Source organism: Xenopus tropicalis, chromosome 3 (genome assembly GCF_000004195.4).
Source record: "Xenopus tropicalis strain Nigerian chromosome 3, UCB_Xtro_10.0, whole genome shotgun sequence".
NCBI lineage: Eukaryota > Metazoa > Chordata > Amphibia > Anura > Pipidae > Xenopus > Xenopus tropicalis.
The window spans coordinates 147602203-147623737 of record NC_030679.2 but is presented as its reverse complement, the minus strand read 5'-3'; the positions used below and the strand labels follow the sequence as shown (position 1 = coordinate 147623737).

The 21535-nt window shown below is 47.7% G+C and overlaps 1 protein-coding gene across 9 annotated transcripts in view; it reads left to right on the top strand.

The window, feature by feature from the left end:
- The first annotated feature begins 589 nt into the window (after positions 1–589).
- The window catches only part of mink1 (misshapen-like kinase 1), a 62399-nt gene continuing 41453 nt past the window's right edge, over positions 590–21535 (top strand). For 5 of the 9 annotated variants that reach the window (XM_031898082.1, XM_031898080.1, XM_031898079.1 and 2 more), the window contains exons 1-2: positions 591–1995; positions 21453–21518. In XM_031898082.1, the coding sequence (XP_031753942.1) occupies positions 1939–1995; positions 21453–21518 (123 nt within the window). In that variant the 5' untranslated portion in view covers positions 591–1938. 9 annotated transcript variants of the gene reach the window in all.

Below are 21535 nucleotides of genomic sequence, written 5' to 3'. Positions count from 1 at the left end.
GGCCCACACCTCACTAGCGAACACGTTGCACCATTATGCATTAATTACCTGACAAATGGGGGGCAGTCTCGGGGGGCCCAGATTAGAAACCTGGCGCTGTGCGCAAATGCATCACATGACGTGACCAAACACCCCAAATTCACCACAATAATTTGTGAGACTGAAAATCTGGAGAATGCTGCTGGGGAGCGGGAGAATAGGGGGAGTTGACAGCTGATGGGGTGGGGGACCCTATTTATATGGCGGCTTATTTATAAGAGAAAAAGTCCAACAGGTTTATAAGAAAATGTCTCCACCAAAGAGTAACCAGTCCAGTGAAGACCTATACTGATCTTCAGACTTCTCTAGGACCCAAGTTAGACCAATGGCAGTTTTCCCCGCCTCCTTTCTTGTATTCAATAACCTACACCACTACAAATTAAGTAAAAGCCGCCTATATACTAGTTTGAAACATCTTTGCCATCTTCCAAAATGGCCGCTACTCAACTCCCAAGCCGCAAGGGCCACGCCCTCTAGTTCTGTCATGTTCTGACGCTCCGGGAAACCCCACCCAGCCTTCAGAAGCCGCATAAACCCCGCCCAGGTGTCTTCGGCCCGCCCCGCCTCTTTTCTGACAGACTCAGCCTTCCCTTCTATGCCTCAGGTGCTGCTCTGTGTTCTCACTGCGGTTGAGAGTCACGTGATTGATCCCTCCGCCAATCGCCGGAGGCGGGCTTATGTGCGGGATACTCCCAGGTGCAGCGCTCGGACTCCAGCGCTCGTTACGCGGCTCAGGTGCGGCCTCGGTAGCGGGGCGGATTTTCCACGGGCAAAGTGAGAGAAGAAACGTGTGAAAGATCTGCCCCCCCCCCAGTAAACGGACCTGCGTGAAGGAGGGGAGTGGCATACGTACCACAGAGAACTGTGGGGAGCGCAACACCCCCCCCCCCTTTTAGGATTGAACTTGACCTGGATCTATAGACTTCGGCTGCAGAAGGGAGATACCAAGTGTTGTGACGGGGGAGAACGCATTGTCTACCTGTGTCCCCTCTGAGTGGGAGTTGGGGTGGTGTGTCCCCTCTGAGTGGGAGTTGGGGTGGTGTGTCCCCTCTGAGTGGGAGTTGGGGTGGTGTGTGCGCACCTGAGTGGGAGGTTAGTGTGGTGGGCGTGTCTGTGGCAGTGTGAGTGCTGAGTGGCTGTGATTGCATTGTGGGTATGTGAGTGCTTGTTGTTAGTGAGTGGGCAGGGTGAGTGGGGTGTATGTGTGGGTGCCACAGTGCCTAGTGGTTGGTCAGGGCCCTGTAGTTGTTGACATACAGGTCTGTGGCCCTTGCTGGCTGTGAGTGGCCCCCAGTCAGGGTGCATTGGAGCTGACAGTTGGTGTGGGTGCTGAGTGGGTGTTTGGCAGGGCTCAGGGCTGTGCATCTCATTGCTGTAGGTCTGTGTCACCCTGCAGGCCGTGGGTGTGACTGAGTGGGTGTAGTGGGAGTGTAACTGCTGCATTGTGCCGTGTATATTGTACATTGAGAGCCTTGGCGGCGGCGGCGGCGTGGGATTGTGTGCGGGCGCTGCGGGTCTCTAGTGTGGGTGTCTGTACTTTTGTGTGTGTGTCTGTGTGTGTGTGGGGGGGGGGGTTGGATTTGGTTTGCTCTGCAGCATGTGACTCACTGCAGTTTGTGTGTGTTTCACCCACAATGCCTGTAACTGTGCCTACAGCACTGAGCGTATGAATTGTGAGCTGCAGTGTGTGTGATGAGTCCCATTTAGTGTTGCGGCGGCTGCAGGCGTATCTATCCCCCCCCCCTCAGGTTGGTGTGGCTGCAGCGTCTGTACCCCCCCCCCTCTCTGTGTGTTAGGGTGCATGTGTGTGTGTGTTTGCAGCGTACATGTCGTGAGCGACCCATGTGACCCCACTCACCTGTGCGCACTGTGACGTCACGCACCCACACGCCTGACATCATGGCGTCGGACCCACCGGCTCGGAGTTTGGATGACATCGACCTGTCTGCGCTAAGGGTAAGGGGGGGGGGGGGAACGATTCGGGCATGTGTGGGGAGAAATGCACTGAAGGGGTTAAATATACTCGGTAATCGATGATGTCATAGGCCGCTGCCTTATTGGGAGTTCACCTAGTAACACCAAAGGCACGGGCATTGGATCTAACCAAACTACAACTCTCCCCATCCCACCAGCTGTGCTGTGGGAGAAAGTGTTCTGAGCACCTTTGCAGTTGGTGTTTATAGGATTTGCCTTTCTTTTCTGCTGTTGCTAGGGTGCTGGGGGGTCTTGTTTTCTCGTTGCTAGGGGGCCAGTGACCCCCTGCAGAGGCAGCTTTGCTGATATCATTACTTTTGTTTCTGGGTACCCCCTTCTCCGGTTTATCTTATATAAAGGTTTTCAACAGAGGCCTGCTTATTGGCATTTTAAAGGGCAAGTAAAGGCACTGCTTAATCAAATGGAAGAAATGGAGGAGAATCACGCCCCAGGTTCGATTTAATAAAAGGGCAGTTGCTTCGGGCACAGTCGGTCCCTTCCACTGCAGCAACCTTTGGCCCCTTGTGCGATGGTATCAATGGTGTGTTGCTCTCTTTAATTACCCAGAGTTCCGGTTCTTATCAATAAAAGAGTTATAATGATCTTGTGTTGGTGCTTTGGTTCAGTCATACTAGCAGGCACTTTATATGTATATTATAGACAGTTTGGTAATTTCCCTATGGAACCAGGCTGTTAATTATATATATATATATATATATATATATATATATATATATATATATATACACGGTGCTAAGTGTGTTATAGTCGGATGTCATTTCTACCACATGACTCGCTTAAACTTGTATATTATAATAAAGCGCCCCCTGTTGTGAAATATAAGGATATTGGAAGTCACCTCGGAGTTCCATGACTTGTATATATGGTCATGGAACTCCCCGGTGGTTTATAATGTCCTTATATGTTACAATAGGGGGCACTTTATTCACTATATATTATAAGGAACTCCTCGGGGGCTTATAATATCCCTATATGTTACAATAGGGGGCACTTTATTCACTATATATTATAAGGAACTCCTCGGGGACTTATAATATCCCTATATGTTACAATAGGGGGTACTTTATTCACTATATATTTTAAGGAACTCCTCGGGGGCTTATAATATCCCTATATGTTACAATAGGGGGCACTTTATTCACTATATATTATAAGGAACTCCTTGGGGGCTTATAATATCCCTATATGTTACAATAGGGGGCACTTTATTCACTATATATTATAAGGAACTCCCTGGTGGTTTATAATATCCCTATATGTTACAATAGGGGGCACTTTATTCACTATATATTATAGGGAACTCCTCGGGGGCTTATAATATCCCTATATGTTACAATAGGGGGCACTTTATTCACTATATATTATAAGGAACTCCTCGGGGGCTTATAATATCCCTATATGTTACAATAGGGGGCACTTTATTCACTATATATTATAAGGAACTCCCCGGTGGTTTATAATATCCCTATATGTTACAATAGGGGGCACTTTATTCACTATATATTATAGGGAACTCCTCGGGGGCTTATAATATCCCTATATGTTACAATAGGGGGCACTTTATTCACTATATATTATAAGGAACTCCCCGGTGGTTTATAATATCCCTATATGTTACAATAGGGGGCACTTTATTCACTATATATTATAAGGAACTCCTCGGGGTCTTATAATATCCCTATATGTTACAATAGGGGGCACTTTATTCACTATATATTATAAGGAACTCCTCGGGGGCTTATAATATCCCTATATGTTACAATAGGGGGCACTTTATTCACTATATATTATAAGGAACTCCTCGGGGGCTTATAATATCCCTATATGTTACAATAGGGGGCACTTTATTCACTATATATTATAAGGAACTCCTCGGGGACTTATAATATCCTTATATTTTACAATAGGGGGTACTTTATTGACTATATATTATAAGGAACTCCTCGGGGACTTATAGTATCCTTATATTTTACAATAGGGGGTACTTTATTGACTATATAAACCATGACTGAGCTTGGTGGTCGTTGGTCAAGGGTTTGCTCTTATTCCTCTGCCAATAAGAAGGACATGGTGTTTGCAAGGAGGATCTGGCAAAGGGAAGATTAACTAGTTAAAACGTGGGGCTAAGGGCCTGAAACTGCCCCTGTTAACTTGGAAGAGAACTAGTGAGAAGCGGGTCAGGTATTTTTCAATCTCAGCCTAGCCCGAAGTCCTTATCTGCTTCAGGTTCTGCATATGTAGGCGGGATCAGCCGCTGTAGGGGAGGGGTCAGTACTATTACATCGCTAAAAAGAGGGGGGGGGCCCTGCTTGAAGTTTGAATTCACCTAAACCCGTACTTGGGGGTTTAAAAGTTGTTGCCTGGAAACATGACAGTCTGCGTTTCCAGGCAACAAAGTGACGGCACAACTGCAGGAGATTCTCCTTAGCGATGAGCAGCTTGAGCGGAAACCCGAGGGTCGGACAATCGCCCAAGTTGTGGGAGCTTTAGCGCGACCTGTTTCGGCCACTTACAAACGCGGTAGTGACTGTGGGAGGGATTTTGCTTGTTTAGTCAGGCTATTATGTTTTGTACAGATGAATAGTTTCTGCAACATTCTGCTAGCATCAGTTTATTTGGTATTGTGGGGATCACCTGACCCAGGGGCAGTTTTTATTCATTTCGAGCTTGGCTGCCCCTGCCTCCGTGTGAGAGCTAAGCATTTTACTGCGCTGTCATATTTAATCTCTTGCCTCTGGGGTGGGCCGCCAATAAGATCTGTGCTTAGTGCCTTTAAATGAAAAGGGAAGGTACAATCACTGAGGGGTACCTAACATTTTGGCACCCCCCCCCCCCCATTCCTTCACCTTTAAAGTTTTACTGGGCACAGAGAATGATCCCTTTAGGGGCCTGGTGTTTCCACTTGATTCCTGTTGCCAACAATGGGGGCCATTTGTTGCTAGGAAGCTACAAGTGTAAAGTCTTAAGGCGGCCATACACGGGCTGGTTGTAGCTGCCGATATCAGGCCCTTAGACAGGTTCGGCAGCTTATCGCCCCGTGTTAGCCTATATTCACCCGATATCGCCCAGGAGAAGATCCGCTCGCTTGGCGACCTCGCCAAAACGAGCGCATCTTAACGTGTATGACCCCCTTTAGATTGCAACTCACCTATACCAGGGCCTTTAAAGGGTACCAATCACAGTGAAGTTGTTTTTCCCCGTGGGAGTTTGGGCTAATGGAACACACACTTGTTGGGGGAAACAATAATTTTTAGGCCAGAAAATGCTCCTAGCGAGCACTAGAGGTTTCTCGTGCAGGCGGCCATGTTGGGTCAGACACATGAGTATAATGAGCAAGTCTGATGTAAGATTGGTGGCTTCCTCTATGATCCTACTTCACATGATCCTATGTCACATGCCCATACAGGGTCGGACTGGGCCGCCGGGACACCGGGAAAAATCCCGGTGGGCCCTGGCGGCTCAGACCGACCCTTGCGGCGCTTTCCACTGTCCCGACGGGTTAAATTTACGCGCTCGGGGAAGGATGTCGGGTGGGGGACCCTGTGAGGTGGGTTAGGGGGGCCCCTCCGGGGGGGGAGGCTATGGGCGCAGGCCCCAGTGGGCCCTTCACCCCCCAGCCCGACCATGTGCCCATAGTAAGTGAGCTGGGGCTGTTGCTAAGCAATGCTGCCACCCAATCAGAAATTGCCCAATTACGGGCCTCGTTGCTACTCTGATTGTGTTCTACTTGCACGAAAAAGACTCTCCCCCGGCATAATAGCGCTGACGGTTCTTTAGAAAACTTCCGTTTCCATAGTGAGGCATTTAGAGTCAATTTTCAGCCCATCGCCCCTGCTTCTCGCGACTAGAGACTGCTGTTTGATCCCGCTCCTTTGTCTGTTATTGTTCCTACCTTTCCGCTCTACAGATGGGCGCTTTTGTTTGGCATCCCGGCGGCGCTGTAACTCGAGACCACCTAAGGTCGGAGGGCTGCGGCGCTTTCTGTATGGGAGCGTCTCCATTTACCAAATATCCTAATGGGGAAAAAAAAGACGGAACAATCCGAGCCGTTCTTGGTCAGGGTTTCCCAGCATGCTTCACTGCTGCCGGACAGTCGCTTCTTTCATTGGACGTTTCATCCTGCCCAATGAACGAGCTCATATCCATGGAGCAAAGATGTTGCTGAAAATAATGTAGTCTCAGTTTGAGTCTTCTGCGGTGCTTGAGGCGTTAACCTAGTTATTCGGGTCGGGATTCACCCAAGTTCGCCTTTTTCAGGAGAAGGAAAGGTAAAAACGAAGTAAGCTTTAAGTAAATACAGCCATAAGCACTCACATCTATCGAAAGAAACACAGGATTTCTTGTCGTCTTTTGTGTACACGTGTTCTTCTGTATCAGACTTCCTTCTCTCTCTGAAAAATCCTTCAGGGCATGGGCACGAGTCTGCTCAGTTTGTTTCTCTCTCCCCCTCCCCTCTCTGCTGTAATCTGAGCTACCAGCAGCCAGAGCTGCAGCAGGAAGCTACTGAGACCAAGCTAAAATGGCAGCTGCTATCTTAAACAAACAGAGGGAACTTCTAGGTCTGATTACCCAGGTATGGGAAAGCTTTCTGCAGAATATAGGGTTCTAGATTGTACTAATGTGGCTAATCTATTGGCAATAAAATGCCAAGATGCCTTTCCTTCTCCTTTAAATCATGTGACTTTTTGTCAAACACGGAAGTTGAAAGATTCCCACTACGCTCTTTAGCCCGCCCTTGTCCTAATCTGCATATGCAAATTCAGATTCGGTTCGGTTACCCCCCCCCCCCCAAATCTTTCGCTAAGTGGTCCGGCCGGATCGTAAAATTGTGGATTTGGTGCATCCCTAGTTATTGGTACAGATCATTTGCCCCTGTTGTATGTTAGGGGAAAGGAAATAAGAGGGGGCAGTTCCCTACAGCCGCCCCCCCCCCCCCCGGGCAATAAGGGCATCAGGCCTTTCAGTTTTAGCAACCTTGCAGAATTTCACCTTTGTTTTGTCTCCTAATTGTTATTGTGTAACTTCCTTATATTACTCAGTTGTGTAAATTATTATGCAATAAACCAGTCGAGGAAATGACTGGATTCACCACAACGTTGAGTTTATTCTTATAAACGGTATGAGACCTGTTATCCAGACTGCTTGGGCCTGGGGTTTTCCGGATAAGGGGTCTTTCCTTAATTTGGTTCACCGTTCAGTTAACGTTTAGTATGTTATAGAATGGCCTATTCCTAGCAACTTTTCAATTGGTCTTTATTTTTTTATAGTTTTTGAATTATTTCCCTTCTTCTCCTGCCTCTTTGCAGCTTTCAAATGGGGGTCACTGACCCCGGCAGCCAAACCCTATTGCTCTGTGAGGCTCCAGTTTTATTGTTATTGTTACTTTTTATTCCTTATCTTTCTATTCAGCCCCTCCCCTATTCATATACCAGTCTCTCATCCGAACCACTCCCTGGTTGCTAAGGTAACTTGGACCCTGGCAACCAGATAAGTGCTGAAATTACAAACTGGAGATCATTTTGTAAAAATGTGAATAATGTGATTACAATGGAGTAAGGATGCACCGAATCCAGGATTCGGTTTTGTATTCGGCCTTTTTTGGCAGGGTTCGGTTTTGGCCGAATCCACGGTCCTGGCCGAACCGAATCCAAATCCTAGTTAAGTGTTAGGGGGGGGTGGGAATTTTTCGGTTCAGTTTGGTATTCGGCCCATCGGGGGTGGGTGGGGGGGGGTTCGTCCGAACCCAAAAAAATGTTATTGGAATATTTTTTCATTCAAACCAGTGCCTGTGGTCGCTAAGATAATTTGGACCCTGGCAACCAGATAACTGCTGAAATTCCAAACTGGAGATCATTTTGCAAAAATTTGAATTATTTGATTATAATGAAGTCTATGGGAGATGGCCTTCTCCTAATTCAGAGCTTTCTGGATAATGGGTTTCCAGATAAGGGATCCCATGCCTGTAATGGTGCAGATTTCAGCTGCCGATTACCGATAACGCAGCTTATCTGTATGGACACCCCCGACAGGCCTACCTGACCGATATGTGGCCTAAAGTTGGGCAGATTTTGATTGGGCGGGTTTGATTTTCTGGCAGATTGGGGCTTGTTGATACAGTTCTCGATGACGCCTATGCTGTAGGGCCGACCGAAGGCCAATAATTATGTGCCCCCCTCCCCAGTGAGGGGGGGGGTGTGTGCCCAGTGGGCCTGCCCAGGTAGTTATGCCCTATCTTTGCAGCAGTCGGGGTAGGAAATTGGAAGGTGCGGGGGCAGTTGGGCAAGTCTGTGAGATGATTAACATAGTAAGTTGGGTTGAAAAAAGACATACGTCCATCACGTTCAACCGTAATGCCTATATATAACCTGCCTAACTGCCAGTTGATCCAGAGGAAGGCGGAAATTAATATTATAAGTTAGTGAGGGGAAGGAAAATGGCAGAGCAATTCCAGGATATATTCTGGAGTCTCTCCGAGAGAGATTAATGCAAAGGACGTGCGAGAGGAGCGGTTCCTGCCGCGCTCAGGAAGGAAAGGGAAAATGACTGTTTGTTCTGTGCTCGTGGGAGCGCACATAAGTACACAATAAACCAGATGCCTGCGCTGCATAGAGACCGGGGGATATCTGCCCAGGAAGGGGCAATAGGGGAGAAAAGTAGCAATGTAGAGCGGGTAATGCATGGCTGTGCCGGTATCACTGCAGTCTGCAGCAAGCTTCTAATGTAGGGTTGAAGGGGTGGGCTGTGACTGTCCTTTAGGCTGCTAAGGTAATTTGGACCCTAGCTGGACCCAACTTTTTAATTGGTCTTCATTATTTCTTATAGTTTTTGAATTATTTGCCTCCTTTTTCCAGCTTTCAAATGGGGGTCACTGACCCCGGCAGCCAAAAAAATTTTGGTTCTTTGAGGCTCCAGTTTTATTGTTATTGTTACTTTTTATTACTTATCTTTCTATTCAGCCCCTCCCCTATTCATATATCAGTCACTCTCTCAAACCACTCTGGTTACTAAGGTAAACTGGACCTTAGCAACCAGATAACCGTTGGAATTCCAAACTGGAGAGCTGTGGAACAAAAAGTAAAATAAATAAAAAAAACAAAGAAACAATAGGTTAGCTGAAAGCAGTTCTAATGTGTAGCGCCTGGCTCCTTCTGAAAGCTCAGACTCAGGCACACTTTACTGCTGCGCTGCAAGTTGGAGTGATATCCCCCCCCCCCCTCACCCCCAGCAGCCGATCAGCAGAACAATGGGAAGGGAGCAAGATAGCAGCTCCCAGTAGGTATCAGAATAGCACTCAATAGTAAGAAAGCCAAGTCCGGCTTGGGACTCCTCCAGTTACATGGGAGTAGGAGAAACAATAGGTTAGCTGAAATCAGTTCTAATGTGTAGCGCTGGCTGAAAGCTCAGACTCAGGCACACTTTACTGCTGCGCTGCAAGTTGGAGTGATATCCCCCCCCCCTCACCCCCAGCAGCCGATCAGCAGAACAATGGGAAGGGAGCAAGATAGCAGCTCCCAGTAGGTATCAGAATAGCACTCAATAGTAAGAAATCCAAGTCCGGCTTGGGACTCCTCCAGTTACATGTGTCTCTTCAGATACCATTTTGAAATGTTACAGCTGAACCCTGAATGTGAGGTATGAGAGTTGATTTGGGCGGCGCAGGGGGGGATTTGCCAGTTGCCCCCAGGCCGTATAGACTGTGGGCTCAGACTTGCCCCAGTGATACATTGATAGTAATGTGGGAAGGGCTCATTGGCGGGCTAGGCCTATAATGTAGGCTAATCCCCTGACAGCATCTCATGAAGGGAAACTAGAGCGCTGATGGGTTTGTGTCGGTTGATCTGTGCATGTGATTAGTACAGAACCGGCGCTGTTGGGCTTATCTCCCACGGAGACTGATCTGTGCAATAGGGGGAAATAGTCATTGCTTTCTCTTTAAAGGGAAACGCCGGGTAAGTGCCTCTCCTTTCACCTACCCCCAGTTCCGGGCCCTTCCCTCCCGCCCCAGTGTTTACATGGCTGCTGGATTGTTAAGACGAGTTTTACAGGGGTGGGCCACATATGAGTTAACTCTTAGTATGTTATAGAATGGCCAATTGGAAGCAACTTTTCAATTGGTCTTCACTGACCGCCAAAGACATTTTGCTCCGTGAGGCTCCAGTTTTATTGTTATTGTTACTCTTTATAACTTATTTTTTATCCAGGTCCCTCTCCTGTTCATATACCAGTGTCTCATCCAAACCACTCCCTGGTTGTTAAGGTACTTTGGACCCTAGCAACCAGATAACTGCTAAAAACTCCAAACAAAAAGTGAAACAGGCATTTTCACCAAATCTCCCCCTCGCTGGCCTTTATACTGGGTTTACACAGTCATCTTTATGGCTTTGCCCAGAATATTCTGTGTGCCACGCTGTGTGTAATTAGTAGCTGAATGGGGCACAGGCCAATTGCTACACAATGTTGCCATTGTCGGGCCCAGAGTGCCAGCGTACTGCCAGCCGTGTATTCTGGCCGGGCTCTGTAGGTTTCCCCTGGTCCCTTCCACTCCCACCCTATTCAGAACTAATGCTAGGGCGTCTGTTCTGGGTAGCCTTTGGCTAGCAGCCTGCTTGTTAGGGCACTTTTCCTGGAAGGACTGGCATCCTAATGGAACACACTTTACTGCTGCGCTGCAAGTTGGAGTGATATCCCCTCCCCCCCCAGCAGCCGATCAGCAGAACAATGGGAAGGGAGCAAGATAGCAGCTCCCAGTAGGTATCAGAATAGCACTCAATAGTAAGAAATCCAAGTCCGGCTTGGGACTCCTCCAGTTACATGGGAGTAGGAGAAACAATAGGTTAGCTGAAAGCAGTTCTAATGTGTAGTGCTGGCTCCTTCTGAAAGCTCAGACTCAGGCACACTTTACTGCTGCGCTGCAAGTTGGAGTGATATCCCCTCATCCCCAGCAGCCGATCAGCAGAACAATGGGAAGGGAGCAAGATAGCAGCTCCCAGTAGGTATCAGAATAGCACTCAATAGTAAGAAATCCAAGTCCGGCTTGGGACTCCTCCAGTTACATGGGAGTAGGGGAAACAATAGGTTAGCTGAAAGCAGTTCTAATGTGTAGCGCTGGCTGAAAGCTCAGATTCAGGCACACTTTACTGCTGCGCTGCAAGTTGGAGTGATATCCCCCCCCCTTCCCCCCAGCAGCCGATCAGCAGAACAATGGGAAGGGAGCAAGATAGCAGCTCCCAGTAGGTATCAGAATAGCACTCAATAGTAAGAAAGCCAAGTCCGGCTTGGGACTCCTTCAGTTACATGGGAGTAGGAGGTTCCCCCTGGTCCCTTCCACTCCCACCCTATTCAGAACTAATGCTAGGGTGTCTCTTATGGGTAGCCTTTGGCTAGCAGCCTGCTTGTAAGGGCACTTTTCCTGGAAGGGATGCCATCCTAATGGAACAGGAGAGTCAGTTTGCCGGCCCCCACCTCTGTGAAACCACTGGGAGCCCGGCTGCTCCTCCACTCCTTGTGTGCCGGGGCTTATCTGCCGGAGTTCAGGGAAACCTGTCACCATTTGTGGCTTGTTTGGTGCGGGAATGATAAGGGACAGGAAGCCCGGGCTGTCAGCGTCATTGTGTCAACTGTGGCAGCCACATCCAATCCAAGCGGCCGCTGCTGAGCAGTAGCCCACTGCTACTCCCCAGTGGCCATTATCCCACTGGTACACACAAGTGCTAGTAATCCTCCTAAGTGTAACAGATGGCAGTGCTGGGAAAAGGATTATGGATCCCTGTACAAATAGCTTTATGGAAGCAGAAAGCCGCTCTGTATCTCTAACCGTTTCCCCTCTATATTATGGCCGGATCCGTATGGCTCAGCCCAACATGGCCTCCGGCCTTTGGAAAGGGAGCGGGTTAGGGCAGTGCCATTTAGAAATGCCCCATGGTCTGGCCAAGCTCCATAGTGAACAGCAGACAGGTAGTATCCAGGGGTGAGGGCGCAGCAGGGGCATGGATGGGGGGCACAGTTTGCACGGGGCCAGTTCACAGTCCCTCAGACTGTTGGGGGGGGGCCGAACTATAGTTAGTCCTCAAACTACGGCCCCCCGCCCCTGCTGCACCCTCACCCCTGGCTACACCTGTATGCTGAGGGAGCCAGGCAAGTAGCCAGGAGTGAGGGTGCAGCAGGGGCGGGGGGCCGTAGTTTGAGGACTAACTATAGTTCGGCCCCCCCCAACAGTCTGAGGGACCAATGTGCAAACTACAGGCCCCCGTCCATGCCCCCACTGCATTCTCACCCCTGCATACTACCTGTCTGCTGAGGGAGCCAGGCAAGTAGCCAGGAGTGAGGGGGCTGGGGCCGGGGGGGCCATAGTTTGAGGACTAACTATAGTTCAGCCCCCCAACAGTCTGAGGGACTGTGAACTGGCCCCGTGCAAACTATGGCCCCCCGTCCATGCCCCCGCTGTGTCCTTGCCCCTGGCTACTACCTGTCTACTGAGGCGAGTATCCAGGAGTGAGGGCACAGCAGGGGCCGTAGTTTGAGGACTAACTATAGTTCAGCCCCCCAACAGTCTGAGGGACTGTGAACTGGCCCGTGCAAACTGCGCCCCCCCCCCCCCATCCTCGCCCCTGGCTACTACCTGTCTGCTGAGGCAGACAGGCAAGTATCCAGGAGTGAGGGGGCTGGGGCCGGGGGGGCCGTTGTTTGAGGACTAACTATTGTTTGCCCCCCCCCCCAACAGTCTGAGGGACCGTGAACTGGACCCATGCAAACTACAGCCCCCGTCCTCACCCCTGGCTACTACCTGCCAGGCAAGTAGCCAGGAGTGAGGGTGCAGCAGGGGCTGGGGGGCCGTAGTTTGAGGACTACCTATAGTTCAGCCCCCCAACATTCTGAGGGACCGTGAACTAGCCCTGTGCAAACTGCGCCCCCCCCCCCGTCCTCACCCTAGGCAAGTAGCCAGGAGTGAGGACACAGTGGGGGCAGGGGCCGGGTAAATGACCTTGGGGGGCCTTGTTTGAGGTCCCCTGCTCTAGGCTATTACTCATGTAGAAATAAAGCAGGCAAAGTAGGCTCCTCTCTTATTCATATATTCATAAACCAATCTCTCATTGAGACCACTCTCTGGTTGCTAAGGTAATTTGGATCCTAGCAACCAGGTAACGGCTAAAATTTCAAGCTAGCTTCAAAAAGCTGCTTTTTTGGGTCCTTCCAAAAGAAAAATGATTTATTCTGCTTGAGGGATGCTTGAATGAATTATTTTTTTAATTAAATCATCCATACCTGTTATAAATGTATTTAAAAAACTGAGCTGTCAATCATATATTGCCTGCCCTCCGGCATAGAGGCGGGGCAGGCAATATATGATTGACAGCTCAGATTTTTAATTACAACTACTTAGATATCTACTGGATAGCAAATGCTTAAGATTTTGGAGGGACACAAAGCTCCGCCTTAATAACATTGTTCACAAAATGGCGCCGGCCTCCTGGCTGTGACTGTAAATTCCAAGACTGAAGGGGAAAGAAATTAAACAATTCATATAGTGTCAGTAATGTTTATTTTCCTCTACTAACCTGATAGAAAAGGTTTTGGAATTATTTCTTAGGGTGACAGTTTTTCCCCTTTTATAGCTGAATTGCTGAAGGCGGAGCCAGCTAATTATAGGCGCCATTGTGTAGCGAGGGCCGGCGGGTTTGGACTCCGGTGCTGTATAGAGCCAAAGAACCGCAATGTATTTTTAGCCCGGTTGTTCTGTTGTTAATAACATACCCCTGGCACAGACTTGCCCCCCTGCGGGGAAAATAGGTGCAAGTTCTCCGTCCCTCGTCGGAATTCTGAACGCCGTTTGTGTACGATGATTGTAGGTTCCCGGGGCGGCTCTATGGTAGCGGAATATATTTATAGCCTGAGAGCAGCGGCGCTCCTGTAATAGCGCTGGCCAAAGTGGCCCCTCGGCGGTACAGTAATCACATACCCCTGGCACAGGCTGCCCCCCCCCCCCCACGGAAATACGCTTTCCATCCTTTCACACGTTACAGTATTTAAAGGGGAACCGCAACTTGTCCCATTTTTATCTCTTTCTGCCAGGGGAGGAGGGACTAAAACACTGATGTTACAGATTGTAACCACTTCCCCACAGCTTACAGACAGCCTGCAGGAACTACATTACCCACAATGCATTGCACTACAATGTTGCTTTCCTTATTGACATCACCTGTGCAGCAGGGGATTGTGGGATTGGGAGGGTGCAGGCAGCCAGATCAGCAGGGGAACAGGGGGCGGGGCTTAGGGAAACTGTTCCGAACCAGATTATTACATTAAACATCATGAAAAAGGGCTGAATATTTTTTAATTGATGTATATTGCACAGTTACGATAATTATGTTTTCAAAAGCTTACGTTGTGTTTGGGTGGAGTTCCCCTTTAAATCACCTCTGTTGATTGGATGAATCAAGTATGTCATAGAATGACCTATTCTTAGCAACTTTTCAATTGGTCTTCATTATTTATTTGTTATAGTTTATTAATTATTTGCCTTCTTCTGACTCTTTGCAGCTCTCAAATGGGGGTCACTGACCCCGGCAGCCAAACCCTATTGCTCTGTGAGGCTCCAGTTTTATTGTTATTGTTACTTTATATAACTTATCTTTCTATTCAGCCCGTCCCCTATTCATATACCTGCCTCTCATTCAAGCCATTCCCTGGTTGCTAAGGTAACTTGGACCCTAGCAACCATATAACAGCTGAAACCTCAAACTGGAGAGCTCCTGAACTGAAAACGAAATAACTACAAATAGTAAAAATATACTATATCTGTCTCTCATTCAAACCACTCTCTGGTTGCTAAGGTAATTTGGACCCTAGCAACCAGATAGCTGCTGAAACTCCAAACTGCAGAGCTGCTGAACAAAAATTGAAATAATTAAAAAACTACAAATAATAAAAAAAAAATGAAGACCAATCGCAAATTGTCTCACAATATCACTCATACTACCAAAAGGTGAACTTCCCCTTTAAGTCCAGCTCGCCAGCTTATCTGCCCGTGTGTGGGGCCCTCCGACAGGCCCCTCCCTGATTGATATCTGGCTTGATTTTTTTTTTGTTGCTCTGGGACCGCATTGACTTATTATTTTGCTCCAAACGAGCAATTTTTAGGTGCTTTAGACCCAGACCCTTTAGTGAGCAAAGCCTTTGCACAGTCCACTGAGATCCTCTGTATAAACAACCCAATGTCAGTAGATGTACAGCAGTGTGCCTTTTTCTATATGTATGTGCCTGTGCGTTTGTACTATTGCCCCTGCCTGCAGTTCCCAGTGTTCCCTTCTCTCCTATAGCTCTAAAGCATGGGGTTACCGTGGGTCACACACCTTAGAAACCCCCCGTCTGTATAAGCCGAAGGAACGGATAGATTGTGCCTGGAACTCGGAATCGTTTCTCCCAGAATGCTTTGCGTGGCCCTATAAATGCTCCGATTATTACGCTGATCTCCCTCAGGTGACATTCAGGCAGCCCAGCATGGGAGCCGGCCTAGAACTGGCTGATTAATGGGAGCTTGGCATGATTTATTAACACAATTAATATCCTCGCACCTAAACAAATGGGGGCGCTCCTGTCTGATTGGTGCCAGGGAACCAGCTTTAGTTTGTCCTGGCACAATCTTATTCTTTTTGTACCGCTGCCCCTGGGGGAACGGTCTTCATTATTTATCGCTTTTTTTTTTTAATTAATTGCCTTATTCTTGAACTCAACTTTCAAATGGGGGTCACTGACCCCGGCAGCCAAACCCTATTGCTCTGTGAGGCTCCAGTTTTATTGTTATTGTTACTTTTTATTCCTTATCTTTCTATTCAGCCCCTCCCCTATTCATATATCAGCCTCTCATCCAAACCACTCCCTGGTTGCTAAGGTAATTTGGACCCTGGCAACCAGATAGCTGCTGAAACTCCAAAATAGAGAGCTGCTGAACAGAAATTGAAATAATTAAAAAACAACAAATAATAAAAAAATGAAGACCAATTGCAAATTGTTTCACAATATCACTCTCTACATTATACTAAAGGTTAACTGAAATGCAGTTTATTCACATTTCATTATTTCTGTACCTGAAAATTCTAAGGCCTCGCTGTGTCTCTCCGGGTCGGTACCGATGACTTTCTTACAGACGCAGTTGCCAGGTTTCCTCTCAGCCTTGGTTTGCTTCTCAGCTGCAGCGCCGCATATCTGGGCCTGTCTGTCTTACTGTTATTGTAGCAACTGTGTTGCCTTTGTCTTTCCTTAGCGGCTGCCTAACAATGTCTTGTTGTTCTTCTACCATTCTCATTCCCTGTATAACTGCAGCCTTGTGCCTTTATATGGGGGGCACAGAACCCCTCAGTGACTGCTAATATCCTTATCATTTACAGTAGGGGGTACATTATCCCTTATAATACATGAGTGATACTCAGAGTTCCCTGTATAACTCAGCCTGCAGCCTTGTGCCTTTATATGGGGGGCACAGAACCCCTCAGTGACTGCTAATATCCTTATCATTTACAGTAGGGGGTACATTATCCCTTATAATACATGAGTGATACTCAGAGTTCCCTGTATAACTCAGCCTGCAGCCTTGTGCCTTTATATGGGGGGCACAGAACCCCTCAGTGACTGCTAATATCCTTATCATTTACAGTAGGGGGTACATTATCCCTTATAATACATGAGTGATACTCAGTTCCCTGTATAACTCAGCCTGCAGCCTTGTGCCGTTTGTAGCCGGGCGGAATTCCTGCAATGCATGGGATTTAACAGTAGGTTTGTGTGGGTCACTGCTCCATTCACATGATATGGATCAGAGAGCATTAACCCTTTCTGGAGTACTTTTAATTTGCTGAGCTTGCTTATAGCCTGTACAGAGAGATACCATAACAGTCTGAGCTTTCAGAAGGAGCCGGCGCTACACATTAGAACTGCTTTCAGCTAACCTATTGTTTCTCCTACTCCCATGTAACTGGAGGAGTCCCAAGCCGGACTTGGATTTCTTACTATTGAGTGCTATTCTGATACCTACTGGGAGCTGCTATCTTGCTCCCTTCCCATTGTTCTGCTGATCGGCTGCTGGGGGTGGGGGGAGGGGGATATCACTCCAACTTGCAGCGCAGCAGTAAAGTGTGCCTGAGTCTGAGCTTTCAGAAGGAGCCAGCGCTACATATTAGAACTGCTTTCAGCTAACCTATTGTTTCTCCTACTCCCATGTAACTGGAGGAGTCCCAAGCCGGACTTGGATTTCTTACTAGTGAGTGCTATTCTGATACCTACTGGGAGCTGCTATCTTGCTCCCTTCCCATTGTTCTTCTGGGGGGGGGGGATATTTACAGACCTGTGCCCACCCCTCTCTGACAAGCTCAATAATTCATAAACCACAAACAATTAAAAAGTAAGACCAATTGCAATTCCCCCGGGAGTGTGTGTAGATGAGATATCAGGGTGGGAGGGGGTAACTGTGTGTAAATAAAGGCCCCTGGGTAAGGCGAGCAGCTGCTCCGTATGCAGAACTCAGCGCAGGGATCCGGTTACTCGGGGGCAACTGGCTGTCACGGACTGTCTAGCCGAGGCGGGGGCGCGTGACCATGTCGTGACTCAGAAGGGGATGTGGGAATGAGTGGCGTGCCGGGGTTACCGGCCTTACTAAGCACTTTGGGCCGTTAGCGTGTAAGGGATAATCACGCCAGCTGAGATACTGTGGGCTCTTCTCGGCTTTTCCTCGCTCCGGGGAGTCTTCACTCATACCTGATGGTGACTGTACCCATGCAGTTGGTCCATTTCCATCCGCTGTCTCACTGGCCCATCCATGCCTGCTGTAATCACTGCGATTGGCCAGTTTGGGATCCAGCACCCAATGTTTGGCCAGTACTTCAGGTGGTCAGTGCATTGCCCCCATCAGCCTTATATCCTGCTAATTAAGGTAATTAATTACTGTGCCGCTGTCGATGTGTTGGTTTCACCTCTAAATGATAGTGTTTCCGGGGGGCTGATTAATGGGATTGGGGAGCGGAGGTGGAAACTATTTATAATAAGTGTCACAGAGGGGCCCAAACAGCCCCCCAATAACACAGTAAATATGGCATCTTTCAGCAGTCCCTCTGGTATTTGCCTGGAATGACCAATTCTAAGCAACTTTTCAATTGGTCTTCATTATTTTTATTTATTTTTTTTATAGTTTTTGAATTATTTGCCTCCTTCTTCTGCCTCTTTCCAGCTTTCAAATGGGGGACCCCGGCAGCCAAACCCTATTGCTCTGTGAGGCTCCAGTTTTATTGTTATTGTTATTTTTTATTCCTTATCTTTCAATTCAGCCCCTCCCCTATTCATATTTCAGTTTCTCATTCAAACCACTGCTGATTGCTAAGGTAACTTGGACCCTAGCAACCAAATAACAGCTGAAACACCAAACTGGAAAACTTCTGAACTGAAAATGAAATAACTACAAAAAGTAAAAAATGAAGACCAATTGCAAATTCTCAGAATATTACTCTCTACATCCTACTAATGATTAACTGAAAGGTGAACAATCCCTTTAAAGGGGTGCTTCACCTTTCATATATGTTAAAGAATGTATTATTCCTAGCAACTTTGCAATTTGTCTTTATTATTTCTTTTTTTATAGTTTTTTAATCGCCTTCTTTGTCTACATCTTTCCAGCTTCCACCTGGGGATCACTGACCCTACTAGGCAAAAAAAAACCTCTCTTTGAGGCTACAATTTTTTATTTTTTCTCTTCTGTTCATATTCCAGTCTCTCATTCACACCGCTGCCTGGTTGCTAAGGTAAGCAAGACCCTAGCAACCAGACAGCTGCTGAACTAAAAAGCTAAAAAACTGCCTCCGATTTGCCTCCGAATAGCAGTGTCTACAGCATAGTAAAAGTTAATTACAAGGTGAAGTTCCCCTTTAAACACACAAACGTCGCTTGAGTGCCTGATTGACAGAGCTACCGTGCGTTCTGATTGGCCAGAGGAAGGATTCACTCCTTATTATGTGGGAGAAATTGGGCAAATGCTATAGGGAAGCCGATATCTAGTTTCATAGGGAGGGACAATCATCCGCCGATCCTTGTACAAATAATAAACATTAGTGGCCTTTATCTAATGGCCTATTCCCACGCTGTGACCTCATCAGTAATGGCCAGTCTCTTAAAGGGGAACTATACCCCCAGAATGAATACGTAACCAACAGACCGTTTATATTATATTAAGTGACCTATTAAAGAATCTCCCCAAACTGGAATATATATATCAGTTGTTTATTTCCAAGCAATTAGATTCAACTGCTGTTGAACTTGTCTGACATATAAATATTCAGTATTCGCTTTTAAGCAGAAAACAACGGTTATTATTGGCATTTCTACCCACCGTACGTGAATCAGCTCTGCTATAGCCGCAAATAGCCATGTTATTCCTGGTAACCGTCTGTTATATAAATGTGCTTTATTATCTCATCCGCCTGATAGATACGTGTCTGGGTACCCCTGGAACTATAGCGGGGTGACTGTTACCCCAATGTTTCTATATATCTGTAACCTTGTTATGGGCTAAGGGGGCCCAGCCTGAAGGCCAGTTAGGGGGGGATTTGGGGTGAGTGCGTATTTGTGCCCTGGGTACCCCTGGAACTATAGCGGGGTGACTGTTACCCCAATGTTTCTATATATCTGTAACCTTGTTATGGGCTAAGGGGGCCCAGCCTGAAGGCCAGTTAGGGGGGGATTTGGGGTGAGTGCTTATTTGTGCCCTGGGTACCCCTGGAACTATAGCAGGGTGACTGTTACCCCAATGTTTCTATATATATCTGTAACCTTGTTATGGGCTAAGGGGGCCCAGCCTGAAGGCCAGTTAGGGGGGGATTTGGGGTGAGTGCTTATTTGTGCCCTGGGTACCCCTGGAACTATAGCGGGGTGACTGTTACCCCAATGTTTCTATATATCTGTAACCTTGTTATGGGCTAAGGGGGCCCAGCCTGAAGGCCAGTTAGGGGGGGATTTGGGGTGAGTGCTTATTTGTGCCCTGGGTACCCCTGGAACTATAGCAGGGTGACTGTTACCCCAATGTTTCTATATATATCTGTAACCTTGTTATGGGCTAAGGGGGCCCAGCCTGAAGGCCAGTTAGGGGGGGATTTGGGGTGAGTGCTTATTTGTGCCCTGGGTACCCCTGGAACTATAGCGGGGTGACTGTTACCCCAATGTTTCTATATATCTGTAACCTTGTTATGGGCTAAGGGGGCCCAGCCTGAAGGCCAGTTAGGGGGGGATTTGGGGTGAGTGCTTATTTGTGCCCTGGGTACCCCTGGAACTATAGCGGGGTGACTGTTACCCCAATGTTTCTATATATCTGTAACCTTGTTATGGGCTAAGGGGGCCCAGCCTGAAGGCCAGTTAGGGGGGGGGGGTGAGTGCTTATTTGTGCCCTGGGTACCCCTGGAACTATAGCGGGGTGACTGTTACCCCAATGTTTCTATATATCTGTAACCTTGTTATGGGCTAAGGGGGCCCAGCCTGAAGGCCAGTTAGGGGGGGATTTGGGGTGAGTGCTTATTTGTGCCCTGGGTACCCCTGGAACTATAGCGGGTGACTGTTACCCCAATGTTTCTATATATCTGTAACCTTGTTATGGGCTAAGGGGGCCCAGCCTGAAGGCCAGTTAGGGGGGGATTTGGGGTGAGTGCTTATTTGTGCCCTGGGTACCCCTGGAACTATAGCGGGGTGACTGTTACCCCAATGTTTCTATATATCTGTAACCTTGTTATGGGCTAAGGGGGCCCAGCCTGAAGGTCAGTTAGGGGGGGATTTGGGGTGAGTGCTTATTTGTGCCCTGGGTACCCCTGGAACTATAGTGGGGTGACCTAAGCCATGCTTGTCAGCCCCTGAATACCAGAAACCCTGTGCTTAGCATCATTTATAAGAAATATAACCACAGCTCTCTTCCAACAAATTCCCACAATGCCTTGCAAATGTTTACAAGTCTTTATATCAGCTGACTTCTGTTTATGATCTTGTTTGCGTCATAACCAGCAATGCAAACACTACTTTTGATACTAATTACATTTACAAGAAACTGTAGAACAAAGCAATGTTTTATCGTGTATATTAGCTACACAGAGAGAATTTTTTGTAAATAAATAATTGGGTAGCATTCCCCTTTTAAAGGCAAATGTCCCCTTTAATACATTTGGACAGTAATGCAGAGATGCCTAAGTACTGTAGGTAGGTGTCTCTGGTTGTACCGCCCTGTAGGGGGCGCCCAAGCACCACTCACCTTCCTACCCAGCTGCCTAGCAGCCTTGCCCACCCTCATTCCCTATACAGGTGCCCCCTTACTGGCCAAATATACTTATAGCAACATGGGAAAGTAGCATTTCTGTTCTGATGTTTTATAATTTATATTCAAATTTTGTTTTCTGTTGCAGGATCCCGCTGGAATATTTGAACTCGTTGAAGTTGTTGGAAATGGAACATACGGACAGGTGTATAAGGTAAAATACAACCCACT